Here is a 19,062-nt window from a genome sequence, read left to right as displayed (position 1 = left end):
ACATTTTAGTGAACCGGACTTCCTGTTTCCGCCGGTCTTCGCTTCCCTGGAATGAAGTTGTTTACAATGGTTTTCAGATGCTAAATAAAAGTCTAGCTTGTACCTTTGATACCCCGCCTCCGACTCCCGTCTCTCGGCACCACAACACTGCCAAAAGAGTGTAGTTGTTTTTATTTCATATTGCACTACTTAGAACTTCATTGTTGAGGCTACAATAAAGATGCCTGCTTTATTATTATTGCACAGATTACAGGTACTGAGACAACAAAATGTAGTTTAGCTTCTAACGGTGCAACAAGCAGTAAAGTGAAAAGTAATGTACACAATCTACAGAATAAAATATAGAATGAATTGAATGATGAATAAACAGTGAGGGATATGAATACACTAGCAGCCTGTGAGCAGTATGAACAGTGTGTATGAATATGCTAAGATATATAAAGTATGAAAACGGTAAGCAGTGCAAGTATAGTATAAAATATATGGATATTAATTTCATGATAAACATTGTGGAACAATGATGAAAATGTGAATGGAAGTGGCGACGTAAAACTGACACAAAACAACAACAAACAAAAATCTTTTGAGAAGCCCCCACCCCCCATGTTGCCTGTGCTGTATGCTGCAAACTCTTTGTTTAAAACTAATTGGCCATCGGAATGTGTGGAGTAAGTCTCCCAAGGGGGGTGGTCACATTCCACAGCTCTCCCCCCCTCCTGTGATCTCCCAACCCCCAGTCTGTAGGTTTGTGTTCGCATATTTCAGTGTTAATTTTGGCAGCTGTTTTTGATTTAGTCTTAGTCTTTAGACGAAAATGGTTATTAGTTTTAGTAACATTTTAGTCATTTCTATCCTTCGTAGTTTTAGTCGACGAAAACTCAAAACATTTTAGTCTAGTTTTAGTCGACGAAAACTCAAAACGTGTTAGTCTAGTTTTAGTCGACGAAAACTCAAAACGTTTTAGTCAACTTTTAGTCGATGAAAAATTACATTTGAGTCAACTTTTAGTCAAAATGTGTCTCTATACTCTCTGAACGTCCCGTCCCCGGCAGATCTCTGTGTCCGCTGCAGCATGTCTGTTAGGCCCCGCCCCCCGCACACAGAGAGACACAGGGAGATCGCTCTTCTGGAGTGAAGAGAGCGGAAATAATGGTATTGCAAGTTAGAAACGTAAGATGCATTTTGACAGACAAGATGGACACTTGTTGGGAAAATATGCTGCATTTTGAATGTCCGATAGTCCACCATTAACACCTTAGTCTCGTCTCGTCAACGAAAACTAAATATACATTTCGTCATAGTTTTCGTTATCAAGAATCTATTTTTAGCTCGTCATCGTCTCGTTTTAAGGTGCGTTCACACCTGCCTTGTATAGTCCGGTTGAATCGAACCCTGCTGCGTTTAGCCGCGTGGTGCGTTCATTTGGGTCGGTGTGAACACAATCCGAGACCTCTTAAGTGAACTAAACAACCGGACTCTGGTCCGCTAAAATAGGTGGTCTCGGAGCGCTTGCTTGCGAACTCTGGAGCGGTTCATTGCTGGTGTGAACGCAGTCCGCACCAAAACATAGGAAGCGTAGTATTTACGTGTCACAAGAACGCGGATGTCTTCAAAATCTTTAGCGAAAGAGTCTTGTTTAGTTAAAGAGTGAAGCAGAATGAAGTGTTGAACAGTGTTGTGTACACTTGTCATGTAAAAATTCTCCGTAAGCTACATAAAAGTAAGAACACCTGTCGTCGGTGAAACGCCCCTCCTTACTGCAGAACGTCTCTCATTATATGTGTTATAATATTTTTTAACGGACATTGTCTGATTTATATAATCATATGCTCGGACCGCTAGTGTCTGTTGATCTCCAGATTAACAGCAGCATGAGAATAACCTGCCGAAAGTGCCGATGCTCCATGGCGGAGGCTCCGGTAGAGATTGCCGGGATTTGCGTTTTTACCCCCTTAATGTCTGACCAATGGTTGAACTGCATTTACTTGCACATGACTTGTGTTTAAAGTTTATAGTCCGTTTGAGTTTTGCCCGTGTGAACGCAAACCGAACCTTCTGAAAAATGAAACAATGTAACAAACTGTGGTCTGGTGCCCACCAGAAAACGGACTATTATGTGTGAATGCACCCTTAGTCATGTAAAAAAGGTTGTTACTAGTGTTAATTTCGTCAGCTATTTTTTTATTTAGTTTTAGTCTTAGTCCTGTGTTCAATTTTCTTTTTAGTTTTAGTCATATTTAGTCACCTTCATCCTGTTTTTATTTAGTCAAGTTTTAGTCGACTAAAAGTCTGAGCATTTTAGTCTTATTTTAGTCAAAGCAAACTAATTATTTTAGTCTACTTTTTGTCAATGAAAACTGTTGAGTCTTTTTTAGTCATCAGATTATATAGAACATTTCAGTCAAACTAGTCTAGCCAAAACCAATAATTTGTCATTTTAGTATATATAAATAAATACGATTATATCTTGTCCTTATTTGATGAAAAACACAGGTTGAATGATTAAGAAAGCAGCTTTGCAGAGAGTATCTGCTCAGGTTTGTGGTGTTTTTACCAGCTGTGTTATGGCCACATTGCTTCCCTTCTGATAAAACAATGCATTCGCTTTTTTTCTCCGCCTCATTGTAGCGACAATGGGCCCAAATATCATATAGTTTCTTTCTCCCAAGCAGTGGTGGCTTTAGACTTTTTCGTTGTCAGTCATTTTGATGGACAGGATCGTAACATTTCCGTCATAATCCATTATTATCCGTCGAGTGCACAATTTATCTCTCACTCGCGCTGATGGGGGGGGGGGGGGGTCTTCGGTTAACGCGAGTGCGACCACTGCTCCCAAGCCCTGTTGTTGCCATTTTATTTTCTGTTAAATAAGGTTAGTTAGACCATGAGTTAGACCCTAGTCTTCCTGACAGTTCACAGTGTGCCGCTGCCCGATGTAATTCAAATCTACCGCCGCGCGCAGCACGGACACACACATCTGCTGCCCTGCCGCAGCACCGGAAATGGAACTGCTGGGAGAAAAACTGACTATCAGAGATGTAACGTTATCTTTGATAATATTTCGTCTCCTCATTTTTCGTCAACGAAAGTAAAGAGAGATTTTGGCATAGTTTTTTATTTAGTAAACTACATTTTCGTCTCGTCACTTTTCGTCAACGATATTGCATGATGATTTCGTTACAGTTATTGTTTACTGCCGTCGGTGCCGTCTCGTCATCGTCTCGTTTTCGTCATGGAAAAAAAGGTCGTTGACGAACATATTTCGTCATAGTTTTAGTCAACGAAATTAACACTATTGTTGACGAACATTTTTCGTCATAGTTTTCGTTGACGAAATTAACACTGGCATATTTAATGCACTTTCTGTTGTTTCTATCGCGCATTGCCGGTATGAAAGGGTCTGTGCCGGAAATATCAAACATTTAATAAAAGTAAAAAACAATGAACAAGACTTAACGTATTCATCATAATTAATTATATTTATTCCGTTTGGATGTAGGATTTTTGACTTTGTTTAGAGCAGTGATCTTCTCTGCAGCAGAGAGCTAAGCGCTGTCAGACCGGACCTAACCCTGAAAAGTATTATCATCTGAAATTAATCATATGAGTATAAGTATTTTTACAACTTGTATTTAGAAATACTCTGTTGTAATTATTGATGCATAAATGTGTTCATCCATTCAATGTGGCATCTGCTATAATGGGGTTAATGTATGATATTACTTAATAATACAATACATTATAATATATGATAATTATATTTTAGTTTTATTCATTTCTTATTACATAGTTTCTCATTATTATTATTTTTATTTTTATCGCTCATCTTATTTTTGATTTTGTGAATCTGTGCTATCCTGTTTTTCACTCTCACCCTGTTGCTGTTTGAACTACTGAATTTCCCCACGGGGATTAATAAAGGTCCATCTTATCTTATCTTAATGTATAAGTTGATTTACTTCAATCTACTGTACTGTGTAAAAACACCCCAACAATATTACAAGAAATATACTGCATAAAGCAAACTATATACTTTATTTGATCTAAAATATTGATGTTTTTTCATTATAGTAGCTTGTGAAAACCATAACAAATAAGTGATTAAATGCTACAGTATTCAACAAACACAACTGCAGAGCTGCAAACATTGCAAACAGACTAAGTTCTACAACACCCAGTTGTCTTTGTGTATTTGTGAATGAAGCGCCATCTCATGGTTAAATCCTGTAATTGAACAAATGGGGAAATTTGGCAACGCCCTCTAGCAATTTGGCAACACCCCCAGCCACTGGGATCCGCTGGGCTTTTGACTGGGACACACCCATGTGAGTCCTATCTGGAGTGCTACATCTGTAAATGATAGGCTTCATGGTATCAAGTTGATGTATCCACCAATGTTTAAAGAATGTACGGTCAAAGGGTCAATTTAGTAATAGATGACATTATGATGTACATTTTACGACCCAGTCGATTAAAATGAGAGTCTAATGCTGCGTTCACGCCGGACGCGATGCGAATATTCGGCTGTGTTTACTCGCATCATTCAAACAAGACGCGCTTGCTAGGGGGCGGGGCTTATCTCCATGTAAATACTATGGTAGATACCAACTCCAACAAAATGTACATATTTTACTGTGATTTAATTGTAATACACGTTTTTAAATGATGCCGGAATAACTACATACTGATACCGGTTAGTAAAAACCATGAATTAATGCTTTGACAAGTGTGCAGACAAGAGGGCAGACGGAAACCTTTTAAAATGCGTGTTGGAGATCGGATCGATCAGGCTAAGCTAACATTGTAGCTGCTCCGTCCAAACTCACAACAACGTCCTACAGACATAAATAAAGCAGCGACTGTATTCGCCATGACACAGCCAGTCTGTGGTTTGTACATGTTTCACTTTTGTCCAGTTACTGAACAGATATGAGGAGCTGTGTGCTAACAGCTAATGGCTGATGTTTTGGTTTTGCCCCCTTCAATCGCGCGTGGCACTCACATCAACCGCTTCATTTGCGCCGCCGGAGAGAATTTGCGTCGGTCCGCGTCTTTGCATTGATTTTACATGTAATCGTGCCGCCCCAAAAAATCTCATCGCGTCCAGTGTGAACGCACCATAATGCAACCACTGACCTGTAAACTAGGGATGCTCCGAACACCAATTTCGGGGCCGGAATCAGTATCGGCCGATACCGATCGCCAATCCGATCAAGTGGGCGGGGCCTAAATGGAAGATTTAAACATCACTTTAAATCAGGGGTGGGGAACCTCCGGCCCCCGGGCCGTATACGGCCCGCGAGACAATTTGGTACGGCCCTCGAGGTAATTTATAAACACACGCAAAAAAGAAAAAAAGAAAAAAATCTAGACCGCAAAAAAATTAAACAATTGAGTACCTGTTTTTCCTGGCCACGGTCAGGGTCCATGAACACAACACGAGCCTAACGTGTCATCACGTGGATATATGTCTCGTCTGACAGGGGTGCAGTTCTGACGGAAAGCACCAGAACGTGGCTCGGCACTTCAGATAAGGAGCCGTACACATGCCGCAGTTTCTGCGTGGCTGTGTCTTTAGTTGAAAGCCCAGTGGCGATCTGTTCATCTGTCATACTGAGCATACAGTCAATAGCTTTGTTGTTATTAGCATCTGGTTAGCTAGCTATGCTAACGAATATAAGAAGCTTTTTCTACAACCAGTGAGGTAAAGGCACATCTTTATATGATCATTATAGTTATAAAAAAACAAGAGAATAAAGTACAGGTATATAATACTATATGACAGTAAAAAAAAGTTGTTATTAATAAACAAGAATACAGTTTGAAAGGAGAGTGATTTGTAAAATATCCAGAAAGAAAAAGTAAATATGCTTACAGTTTCATATGGGTGTTGAGAGATGTATCCATAGATCTCTTAATGTTGCTCTCAAAGTGCACCAGATTGATGCTTTTAACTTCAACATTTAAAAAAAAATCTTCCCGGGGGAGCATGCCCTCCGGACCCCCCTAGAGGAGGTCCCCACCCCACTTAAATCATGTCCACATGGATAGGAAACTAAATACATTTGCACACATCTTGTGTCCATATCTTTCTGTTTTGGTGGTCATGCCACAACCGTGCACGTGCATGCATACGTGAATCATGGTAAAATATCTGGATTAAGAGGTTGCTTTTTCTTTGCACAGCATGAAAGAAAGAAGAAATAAATGGGTTGTGATTTTAGTATTTTTAAGCAGAGGTCAATAATTTGTACGGCCCTCGGAGGATGTTGAAAACATTGAAATGACCCTTGAGAGGAAAAAGGTTCCCCACCCCTGCTTTAAATCTTCCATTTAAAGTGATGTTTAAAACTCAGTTAATGGGGCTCATTCACTGGAGCTTCCATAAACAACAATCAACTTAATTATTACATTCAAATGATGTACATTATTCAAGTTTACATTCACTTTGGATAATAACACGGGAGAAATGAGCGGAAGCGCTCTCTTTTCCTCTCTCTCTCTCTCTCTCCTGACTGCCTGTCAGTATCTCATGCAGCTCACTGATCCAGTAATGAGTGACCCGACAGTGAAGAATAAATATATTTATAATAACTAGTTTAGCTTGTTCCAGAGGTAGATCAAATAGCTAAGTAGGTCTAACTCTTGTGTGTTTCGCTCCGCTCACTGGTGGAGCTGCAGGATTTCTGCTTCACACACGTTGCATTCCGCTATTTTACTGTCTTTTTCGGACACCTTGAAATACTGCCAGCTTGTTTTGCCGCACACAGAGAAAAGTGTCATGTATTTTACGTCATGCGATCGGCTCTCGCGATCGGTGACCGATCGATCGGAGCATCCCTACTGTAAACCCAAATCTGATCCGACCTGTGATTTTTTTTAAAGATATTTGGGGGCCAGAGAGTGCCTTTGTTATATAGATGCACATGCATCAGAGGGCAGGACTTTGTTGAAATAACCTGCTTGTTTGGCGGTCCCCGGGTTTTGGTAATCAAGGCCCTAACCTGTGCTTTCTTTACCCTTATTTGCTAAATCTGTACACATGTGTGGTCCTTGTAAAAACAGATAGTGTTAATTTTACCAAACTGATTATTGAGACTCTCTAAAGCTTTAAAAGACAACAAACTATCTAGGTGGATTGGTTGGTCGAGACTGGAGCCGTTGGCTAAGACTGGTATTGGGCCTGACACTGATCTGTCTGGATCAGGTTGACCCATCCACTGTTTGGGACCATTCCAGTGTCCTAGTTGGATTGGTTATTATGTTATCAGAGGATAAATACATAATTCCATGCTAGCAGAGATAGTTGACAACTTCCATGACTTCACTAATGAAAAAGTTCTGTACAGTGTGAAACTCATTTCTCACACCCAAGCAGATTCCCAGTGCAATTAAGGAAACCACATAGAAGATAGAATCCCAATGCTGGAGCTTTAATACAACTCCCCTTTACTCCATCTCCCTTTCCTTGGCTTGTGGTTTTTGGCTGAGCACCCTCTAATTATCTTTTTAAGAGATACCAGAGGGAGTATCATTGCTCTTCTCAAACACTATCTTTCTTTAGCTTGCTATTAGAGAAGCCCTCTTTCTCTTTCCACCCTATTTTGCCTTGTTCTCTCATATCTTATGTAAACCTCTGTCAGCGCTGATCCTACTTCCTTTATCTACACCTCTTTCTTCGGATCAGGGTTTGCAGATGTGTATTTGCGGTCAGGGAGACATCTGCTCGTACGGTAAACCACCTGTGCTGTTTAATAGCAGTCAACCCGCTTTGTGATGTTCGCTTGGCATGTCCAATGGGTAGAAGAAAACACAGAAACCTCATAATTACAGACCTGAGAACTAGGAGCGAGGCAGCTTGTCTTTCATCATAAACTAATCGGAGCGGTGCCCGTCCTCTGATGTTGTCACAACTCTCTCTCTATCCTCCAGGTTGAGGCTTTACAGATCCTCCATGAAACATTACGACTGTAATATTAAATGACTTTCTCAGCTTTTCACCAGCATTGCAGATCAAATGTACCATTACCTAAAGCCATCTTGTATTATAGGAATATAATATGTATCCTTTGAGACAATCAAAAGTCATCATGAAAATGCAATGAGGAGCAGTTCTCATCATGAATTGAGGTTCAAAGGTTTATCTTGAAATTGGAAACAGCAGTGGAAAAAGATCAATTTATTCTGAAGCTTTTAGATCATAGCACATAATCTTAATTGTTAAAGATATTCTATATACAGTGATATAAAACAGAGGTATAATATTGCTGGATTATAGGCACACGCTAAGCATACCAGAAGTTTAGTAGTCAATAGCAACAAAAAAAAAGTTCTATATTGTATTTATTCAAGTGGTAACACTTTATATTAAGGTACACAAATTAACCATCAACTAGTTGTTAATTAACATGCATATTAGCAGTATATTGGCTCTTTATTAGTCATTATAAAATACTTATTAATGCCTTATTCTACATGACCATATTCTACAAGTAATAAGCCATTAGTTGAGAGTTGTTCCTCAATAACCCTCTAATTAGTGCTTATTTATTGCAAGTAAGGAAGTTGTTACATGAGTTTTGGTCTTAATATGCTCTGCTCAATATGGGCCTAATAAGGCAGTAGTACCACAAGATAGTAATTCTCCCATAATAACACTTAACAAATATGATCTATTCTTATGGAACAAGACATGAAACTACAAGTGTTAATTGTGTCTAAATAATTCAAAATTAGGTTGTAACTAAGAATATGTTTTGGGGTATTGACAGTTCAGCTACCAATAGCGGTAAGGTGATATTGACCTGTATGTTTCATATTTGCACATTTATATATTTGTAAAATGTGTACTGAAGGTTAAGGCCCGGACACACCAATCTGACAACAAAGAACTGACACAGACAGACCCCGACTGGTGCGTCGCCTCGCGTCTCTGCATTTTGGCCATGTGTCGCACTGGAACACACCGCAAAGACTTCAGCCGACGGCCAAGAAGCACGTACAAACTGCGCATGCGTGAGTGGCAATAACTCTCCTTACCAGCATGCGACGGTAGTGTGTATTCGTCATTCAAAAGAGGCAACAACCGGAAGACAGACTGCGTGATTTAAACAAACAACAAATAGCGTGTGCGTTCCATTTTCACTCTACAACGAGAAGCTCATGGGGCTTTTCAACATGTTGAATCGGTGGGTTTTTGGCCGAAAAGGCGTCGGGTCGGCAGAAAAGACCCGATGGTGCGGGACACACCAATCCGAGTAGGGTGTGTCGCTCATCGTCGGCCTGACGCCCACCAACACTGATAATCGGGTTGGTGTGTCCGTACCTTTAGACAGGAAACCGGGTCTACTGCATCTACTTCCGGTCCATGGGACCTTATTTCGGAAAAATTATGTATTGAAGTCAATGGAGAGAGAAAACTTATCTTTCGATCCCGTTTGAATTGTGCCACGAATTACACATACAGTATGATGTTTGTCAATCTTAAAAAATCATTTCCATGTAAAAAAAGTCACAGTTTGTCGTAAAACTGTTGAAATATAAGACTATGAAAAATACGCAACTAGAAAGGCTACAAATCCCAGAGTAAGTGATGTCATAATTTATGTCACAATTGTTTTCCTCCGCTAAATATAAGAGATAGATAAGATAACTTTAACAAGATGCCTGTGTGCTTAGTACCAGGTTGTTATCATACCAGCAATGGGTCTTGCTCGTTCTTTCGCTTCCCGTCTGATGAAAGGACCAGGAGTGGCTGGATCAAGTTAGCTACCAAGCTAGTAGCAAGCACGTCAGTTAGCATTACAGCCTTAGCCTTGTCATTTGTATTAGTTTCCGGGTCGGCGATACAGAGAGACACAGCGAAACTCATCCTGAGCACACACAAACCCTCACAGCCGAAGTAAAAACAATAAGTGTGGCTTGATATTGAGTAAGAAAAAGGTTTATAACGCTGTGAGAATGGATCTGCGCAGAGCATTTCTCCGTGATCCCAACTTGTCTATTACCAGCATTCAGGGAGCTCTATGCAAGTCAATGGGGACTCCCTGTTAGTTAGCCAAGGGATCCTGGTGTGTGAGGTGCTCCGCGGATTGGTCCATTTGTTGTTGATTTGGGTATTCACACGTCACAGAACCCAGGAAGAAAACAATGGAAGATGAGAAATCTCCAACGAGGCGTTTTGGGGCAGCATAGAAAGGTATTTTCTGTGTTAGAGTTTTACGCGCTACAGGGTGTACTTTGAGGGTTTTTGACTCTGCAGACCGTTTACATGCATAAAAACCTTCATAACACACAAGTGGACGTGTAATAACCGGAAAAGCATGACATGCCTTTAAATAAATCATAACTAAAACACTTTATGCAAGAGCTGTCTTATTGGTCAAGTTTGAGAGACTTAGAATATTTTCACTGATAACCCTTTGTGTGCATGTAGGTCCTTATTTAATCATGTGTGTATGGCCAAAATAAATGCTTTACAGTAAAGCCCTGCCATGTTTTGGTGGCTCCTTTGAGGCAGTATCCATGATGATGCCAGACCATACACCAATCTCAATTAACAAAAACCACCATCTTACTGTAAATCCCAACCCACAATGCAATTAAGTTTCCCAGAACCACAGAAAGTTCTCTCCGTAGATGATAGGTTGGTTGACTCATTTAATAGGTTGGACTTCTCAGGCATCTGTTTGCTGTATCAGCAGCTTTTTTCACCTGCAAAAAAGAAGCGGAATACACCTCGGCTTAGAAGTACAAAAGTTATTTGTACTTGGACCTCCTTATTACTTAAGATGTTTCCCAGATTCATTGCGAATATTTAATTTGATCTAGCAGGTCATGCAGAAGAGACGTGTTGCCATCTGCTGAACTGTCCTTAGATGTGGTTTTAGGATGTTCTGTAGCTTTACTGTAACAAATTGCGGCTTATAATTATATTCCAAACATAAGTGCCCGAACAGGCCCTTGAGTAGAGCACTGTATTTTGTTAGTACTGGAGGCTGTGCTTATGGTATTTCTCTAGAAGCACTCATCCAAACAACTTTTCAGCTTGTTTGGATGAGTGCAAAGTTAATTTAATCAGTCTCTCTTTGACTCTACACTTAAAGTAACAATTTCAATGCACAACTTTTACCATGTCGTATTAATAGTTTTTCTAATAAATAACAGTTTTACTTCTTCTACCTCTGTCAATACAAACATTTCTAGTTAAAATACGTGAAATGAATACAGCATTTGTGCCCCAATCACTAAATCCGCCCATTACAAACACACTCACGTCCAAGCTGATCACAATCACCAACAATGTTGAAATACACTTAGCAGATGCTATTTCTTCTCTTTAGAGAACCAACCAAACTCTTCTTAACTTCACTGGACATTAAATAAGTGTTTTTTTTTTAGAAGTTGTAGGACTTTAAACCAACTCATAACACTAATATGGTTGTTACTTCAGATGCAAATCAAATCCATGTGTTGTGTCTCGTCAAATGTGTTTCATATGTTTATGTATTATGTCTGTCATTTTCATGTTTTTTCACGTCTGGTCATGTCTGTATATTTAGGTTCTTCATCTCTAGTCAGTCTCTGTGTTTATTGTTATGTCTCGTTTTCCATTTCCTGTTTTATTTTGTACTTACCTCTTGTCTTTCATTTCAGGGGCCTCATTTATAAACGATGCATACGCTCAAAAGATGGCGTACGCCAGTTTCTACGCAATGTTTGCGATTTATAAAAAACAAACTTGACGGAAAACGTGCGGTCCTCCACGCCAACTCTGACCAATGCGTACGCACTAAGCACAACAACGGGAGAGACGAGAAACTGCGACACCGTTGGCAGAAGGAAGAAAGGAGAGAAATATGTGGAAATAATACCATAAACAAAATGTTACCTCTCATTTATCATATATGAAGAATTCATTTTCACAAATTGATTAAAGCCAATCTTAAAATGATTTAACAAACGCCTGTTTGAGACTCCTCAGTGCACACAAAAACATAACTTGGAGAAATAAATAAATACGGAAATGTTATTGATCACCCCTCGATTATGTTCTCTTGTCAAGAAATGTATTCTCATAAATGATGCGGTAAACAGAAGGACAGAATTACTTTAAACTGACGCCGTGTTGCATTTCTATAGGTTGTATAGATACGAGCATGGTTTTATATAATCATGTTTAATCATGTTTTATGCCGTTCACTGACACAAGTCCGTATCAAACACAATCTCAGGGACTCGTACATGATTTGTAGCGTTTCGAGAGGATCAGAGTGAAATCAAAAATATAATTCTCTTTTGAATATAGCAATTACAATTTGTATATTATGAAAGCCAGGGCTTTGTTTGTCCACTAATACCCCAACATGGAACAGAAGTATTGGACACAAATCCATGTTAATATCAAAATGAGCCATTGCAACATCCTACTTATTTTTGAAAGACCGTCACATATATTGCGAAAAAACTTCTACCTCAAACAACTGTATTTATACATTTTCATTGTGAAAAACAACATTTTACAAGATTAAACTTGATCTTATTCAATACCACCATGGCAAAAACTTTGAAATACAGCGTCCCCTGGAGCATCGATTGTGAGGCTGATTATTGAATATCACAAAGAGTGAAGTGTGTGTGGTTGAATGAAAGAAAAAGCAGACAGCTATTGGAGATAGAATAGAAAAACAGTCAAGTTAACAATTTGCCACCCTAAAGTCAGCATCAGCATGACCACAGTCTGGAAGCTGGTGTAATTAGTAGAGTAGCCATAGAATTTAACAATATTGAATTAGGTCTAGTTTCAGAGACAAAAACAGTAGCATTGCTGTGTGGAATAAAAATAAACACAAAAAGAGAAATCTTGTATGGCATTATCGTAAATGTTTATGATTGATAATTGAATAATACTTGTGCAGTGTTGGACTTAATTGTAGCAACGTTTCCATTCCTCCAGTAGTTCACAACGTGTTGCCTGCTGTTGGGTATATTGTATCCTATATGACAAATGTCTTCACCAATGGCATCACTGAATATATTTTGTGCATGTGTGTTTATGTTGCAGCGATGGAGGAGCTGGTGTGTGAGCTCCGTCTGTTCCTGGACCTATTGGACAGGGAGTATCTGAGCGCGGGGGTCCGAGAGAAGAAGCTGCACCTCTCAAACATTCTACACAGAGTCCTCTCAGAAAAAGGTGAGATAACAATTAGGGATGCACCGAATATTCGGCCACCGAAAATTATCGGCCGAAAATGGTTAAAAAGGCCCTTTCGGCTTTCGGCCGAAAGGGTTTTAGCACCGAAAAAATATCACCGAATGTCAGAACAGGCTTACGTTGGTAACCTAACGTGTTGTTGTGATGACGTAATAAAGACGCGGCGACCATGCTCGCGGCTGGCTCACAGGGGGGGGAACATTGACCTTTGTCATCGAGATTGCCCTGAGCCTTTAACAAATCGTATTCAATAATCTGATGACAGACTGTAAACAGAATAGCTGAAATTTTAACAAACTAAATAACTCAGTTACCTCTAATCATTAACCCATGTTTGTATCATGGACTTAACTCCGTGTGTTGCTGCTAGCATACGTAACACCTGACGTGGAAACGTTACTCGTGATGGAGCTACAGAGCTGCTAGAAAGACGGTCGAACCCGGTACATTCCTCCGTCTGCATGCGGTGCACTTTTGCTAAATGTTTAGACAAATTGCTCGTGCTTACATGCTAAACTCTTATTGCACTTATGGTAACAAGTATTCTCCACATCGAGACGGGTAAAGTTTAACCACACCTCGGAGCGCGTTCTCTCCGCCATCTCCGCAGTGTGCTCCGCTGCATGTAGCAGCTGCGTGTGTGTAAACTGCCCCGCCCCCTCGCACACAGACGGGGGAGAGAGATCTCGTCTGATCGAAAATACATCATAGACGCATTTGTTGTCTTTGCATATTAGAAACGAGTTGGCGACACTAAGACTGCGATATAATGTTTTTTAGTAATAATACATGACATATATAAATGCTGAATAAATGTTTTATGGACCCATAATAGTGATTATTATTTAAGTTAAGTTTTGCCATAATCATGTCTATTTCCATAATCAGAACAACATTGGTAAAAAATGTATACATTATATATATATATTTCTATTAATCATTTTCGGCCTTTCGGCATTCGGTTTTCGGCCAACTATTTCCTATTTTCGGTATCGGTTTCGGCCAAGAATTTCCCATTCGGTGCACCCCTAATAACAATAAAACTATTCAGAAACATTTTGGAGATACCTGGAGCTTACATGGTTACATATCTGACATGACCTGTGTGCCTTCATGTTTTCTAGACCTTGGCTTGTTGATACTTTCAGAACTGTCACATGCAGAGAGGGTGAAGGCATTCTGAGAGATGGGATCTTAATAATGATACAAAATCTAAACAGGAAAAGTTGCAGCCCAGATCACAATAGAACAAGTAAAGAATATTGGGAATGACAGAACATTTGTGAAAATGTGAAGTTTGAATGTGCATTTAATTTTTTTTGCAAATGTGCTATTGCAGTGTTTCAAATTTAAATTTTTATATTTTCGGGGGGCCTGGAAATTGGGAATCATGATGGTTAAACTGGCCAAAGTAAAAAAATTGAAATAGAACAACAGAAGTAATGAGGTTAAAAGACAGAGAGAGCTGGAGGAAAGTTAAATCAGCAGAGTAAGAAAGACAGGAAGTAACGACCAATGGGAACTCGTTATGGGGAGCATCATACTGTATGGTACTTTCTTAAAATGACCGCTGTGGCCATGGCCGCATCTACAACCATTTCCCAGTAGAACAGAGACTTTTTTCCAAGCAGAAGCAAAACAATCATTTATAAATCCAAAAAAATTACATTTATGAATATGTTTTGTCAAATTATTTATTTATCAAGTATCAGTCAAATAAGCGGGACCCTTTCAGGGGATTCAACACGCTTTTGCTTCGCCAGACCAGCAAACCCATGTAATGTTCAGAGTTACACCTCCTCAAGCCCACTTTATAGTAAAGAACTTTCTCTCATGTCCTGATGCTTGGTCCTCCTTCACAGAGCCTTCCTTCAAGTCAGAGATCAGCAGTGGTCTGCCGGCACCGCCTCAGATGCCCCTCCCTGAGATCCCTCACCCCTGGCTGGTAAGACCTTATCTTGACACCATGACCTTTGACCTTAAACACGCTTCTACAATATAAAAAAAAGGTACTCGGCAGCATTTAGCCCTACTGGCAACATCATGATGCTTCAGGTTCAGTTCCAACGTTTTGGAGGATGGAACCACAGTCAAGTGTATGTTATCATAAGAAAGATACACATGCATCTGTCAATGTATGTACCGATCCAACACTTGTCCTCCTTTTTTAACCCTCAAATTCAAATATAGTTATTGCAATCATTGACATGTACAATTTAACATGAGCTTGTAACTGCAACACACTTTTAAACAGATCAGTAATAATGACGTGTTTTCGCACATCAGCATCTAACCAATTCACTTGTGTGTTAGAACACACATCAAAGCCTTCATCACCAGACAATAAGGACTGTAACTAGGCTAACGATTTTTCTAGTCGACCAATAGTCGTCAATTTAGCTGACTAATCGTCACATGTTTATGACATATTATTTATGATTATTAATATTATGATTTATTTATTTTTCGAGGCGGTCCGCCTGTCAGCAAATAATAATACCTTTTATGTGTGTCAAAACAAGCAGCAAGGACACCGACTGAACATTTGGATGATTTATTTTCTCATCGTGGCTAGGCTAAGCTTGGCAAGTACTTACATGCTTAAGGTGATACGTCATATTTGAAGTTGACGAATAATAGGCAAACTTTTGTCTGCAGAGTTCGCAAACAACTTTCCTGGGTTCATCCTTGTCGTGCTCAAAGTGCTCCCGCACTATTTATTTCCTGCCTGACATAATTAGTGCTATAATAAGTTGGCACAGCTCCGTCTGATTCAACACGGGGAACGCAGCAGTCACATGTTTTTTTTGTATATAATTTTTTTGTCGACTATTAGCCTGTTAAGCCCCAAGCCTGTTTTTCAGGTTTCAGGCTCAAAAATGACATTCCCAGAACAAATGACCATATCTTCCCAAAGTAATGATAAACCTGTGAGTTGGAAGTAGAAGAGTCAGAATCAATATAGATGTTTTTTATTTTAAAGAAAATTCAGTAAATTATAGTGTCCGTCCAAAAAATATGTTGTACTTATAGTGAAAACTAACCTTGGATGATGGGTTAGTAGACTAAAAGCTTTAGGAATCCAAAGTACAACAGATAATAAGTACCCTGTATCAAGATTGATGCAAAACAAGTGATATTTGACCTTTTTAGACAGATTTAGCAAAAACAAACTTCTTCTGGGGCCATTTGGGTGGATTTTCCATATCTCTGGCCCCCCTTGCTCGATTTTGACATGTGACTTCTCTTCCTGACCGTTAGAGCCAATATAATCGAAGGGAAATCGTCCCATAGTTTAAAAAAAAGGTTGCGTCTTCGCGCATGCAAGCTCCCTGCATGCAAGCTCCCTGCAGAGCGTAGGAATATCCCTGCTCTGATATCTTGAAACGGAAAAGCAGTTTTATTGCTTATGGATTATCAAAACATTTCAAAGGGGACACAGACACATTGGATTAACTACACCATCGTTGTTATCGTTTTAATGCCATTGAAGATCAGTTTTGACCAGACAAAGACCAAGGTAAGCCATGTTAGCGTTTTTGGCTACCTAGCGCGACATGTTTTGATGTAGGTTTTTGTTATTTTCTCCGTGATTTTGTAATCTTTGAGTGTTGAGGTGGGTACCAATAGATTATGTGTCTCCTTACGATCATAAACGATGTGTTGGATGTGCAGCTAGGATAAGTAATAAGGGTGCTAGGAGTGATTTTCGGTGCAGTAAGAGCAGGGGCGGACTGGCCATCTGTAGAATCTGGAGAACCACAGAACGGCCGGTCGTCAAGGGCCGTTGACGGCCGGCCGGCCCTTTAAAAAAAATAGTTTAACGTCATCATTTAAGTTGCGCTGACGGCCGACAGAGGGCGACAGCGGCCGCTAATGCAGTTGTGTGGTTCTTATCTGTCAAATAATCCCACACGAAGAAGAAAAAAGACCGGCCACACGAAGAGAAGGGATTAGACGCCGCGGCAGACAGGGAGAATGAGAAAACATGGATACAAATCAAAGAAAACGAAAAGAAAAAGGTGGGGCCGAGAAGGCAAGAGAGAAAAAGGTGAAGTCACTCGCAGGTGAAGCATATCAATGTCGCAAATTGACAGACCTTTTTGGCAGCAGCGCTGCTACAAGCACTATCAGCAGCAGCTTAGAACAAATGCAAGATGATGAAGAGAATGATGTGGGCGCGAGTTCAGATATACAGCCAGCCTCCTGCGTTCATGATGAGGGACAGAGTTGAGCTGGTGGAAGAACCAGCTCAACTGGCATATACAAGTGCAGAGCAAGAGGTGGGTGAGAATTATCCCTTGAACTCAGTGGCGTTTTCTCCTGGAGGCCAAGGGAAGCCAGGCTTCCCCTGAATTTTGGATTGTAGTTATAATTTTAATAAATAAATAAAAACACTTCGTTTAGTTTCGGTAATGATTCTGCCGGCCCGTCTCTCCCACCATTCTCATTGAGTATTTTACAAAGAGTGAAACAGCGCCCCTCTAGATGTTATGGTGAAACAGTAGATTGCACTCTGTTGCGAGAGGAGGCTAGCCAAAATTGGCTTCCCTTGGTGAAAAGAAATTGAGGGCTTGACCAATCAGATGAGGATCACATCATGCCTCACAATCCAATCAAATCGCATCAACTTCAGTTCGTACCGTAACTGTCATCACCGCCCTTAAAAAGTAGCAAGCAACTGAAGCAAGTGCAATTATGGAGGGTGGAGATTTGGAGTATTTCATCAAACATAATTTTACTAAACTTCCGTTACACAGCAGCAACTAAAATTGAAATCTGATGACAGGCCAATGCCCAAACTGGAGCTGTGTACAGAGAGGAAAAAAGGAGCGAATCGGACGTAAAACTTTAAATAATAAACAGCGGATTTCTAACATTTGACATTTCATGTGGCCGGACTGGGTCAGTTTCCAGGGCTGAATTTTAGTCCCAGTCCGCCCCTGAGTAAGAGGTTAGCATTTTTCGCTCTGGGCTAATTCAGAGGGTCAGTGTTAGCATTTAGAGTTTTTTTTTTTTTAAATGAAAAAGATCAATTAAATGAGTTTTTTTCCGTTATATGGATATAAAACATTCATAGTTTATTAAATATGAAGGTTCCTTAGACGTTGTTTCCTTCAAATGACGCGATTTCGGCCCCGGATACGGATCCGTGGGCAGGGGCGGACTGGCCATTGGGAATACTGGGAGATTTCCCGGTGGGCCGCTTACCTAAATCCTACCGGCCCATATTTGTAAGTGTTCCAGCCACTCCCTGGAGGGGTGTGGCCCACACCCCACTGGGCTGGGCTGGGCCATTTTGATAGGCTACCTATGTTCTATATATCAGATAGTTTCACTTTCACACATCAGGCCCGTAGCAGCTGTCACTGCGCAGTGTACGATCAGGAGTGAGTGACTGAGAGACCTAGCTGGCAGTTGCTTACAGATGGATAAACAAGCTCCAAAGCGTAAAGGCGTTTTTGTATAGTTTGTGTACAGTATTGTTGCGAGCCCTGGGTTCAGAGGGATTGCCTGATCAGATGTCACACCAAGATTTTGTAGATTGGACCGAACAGCTGAGGAAAGGGACCCTATACTCTTTGCAACTTTCAGAGCTATACTGTCTGACGCAATGATGAGAACTAGGGATGCTCCGATCGATCGGTCACCGATCGAGATCGGCCGATACTCACTCTCTATCGATCGATCGGTGCTCTCTAAACATGCCGATCGCGAGAACCGATCGCGAGAACCGATCGCATGACGTAAAATACATGACACTTTTCTCTGTGTGCGGCAAAACAAGCTCGCCAAAATGGCTTCACCGGTCTGGCATTATTTGAAGGTGTCCGAAAAAGACAGTAAAA

General features: G+C 40.3%; 1 protein-coding gene across 1 annotated transcript in view; it reads left to right on the top strand.

Annotated features, from left to right (window-relative positions):
- Positions 1-19,062, top strand: part of afap1 (actin filament associated protein 1) — a 156,278-nt gene that overhangs the window by 26,190 nt on the left and 111,026 nt on the right. The window contains 2 exon segments of the mRNA XM_034205599.1: positions 13,064-13,192; positions 15,076-15,158. Coding sequence (XP_034061490.1) covers positions 13,064-13,192; positions 15,076-15,158 — 212 coding nt within the window.

Source organism: Gymnodraco acuticeps, unplaced genomic scaffold, assembly GCF_902827175.1.
Source record: "Gymnodraco acuticeps unplaced genomic scaffold, fGymAcu1.1, whole genome shotgun sequence".
In the NCBI taxonomy this organism is placed as follows: domain Eukaryota; kingdom Metazoa; phylum Chordata; class Actinopteri; order Perciformes; family Bathydraconidae; genus Gymnodraco; species Gymnodraco acuticeps.
Note: the sequence above shows the minus strand (reverse complement) of the source record. Positions and strands in the feature narration are given on the sequence as shown.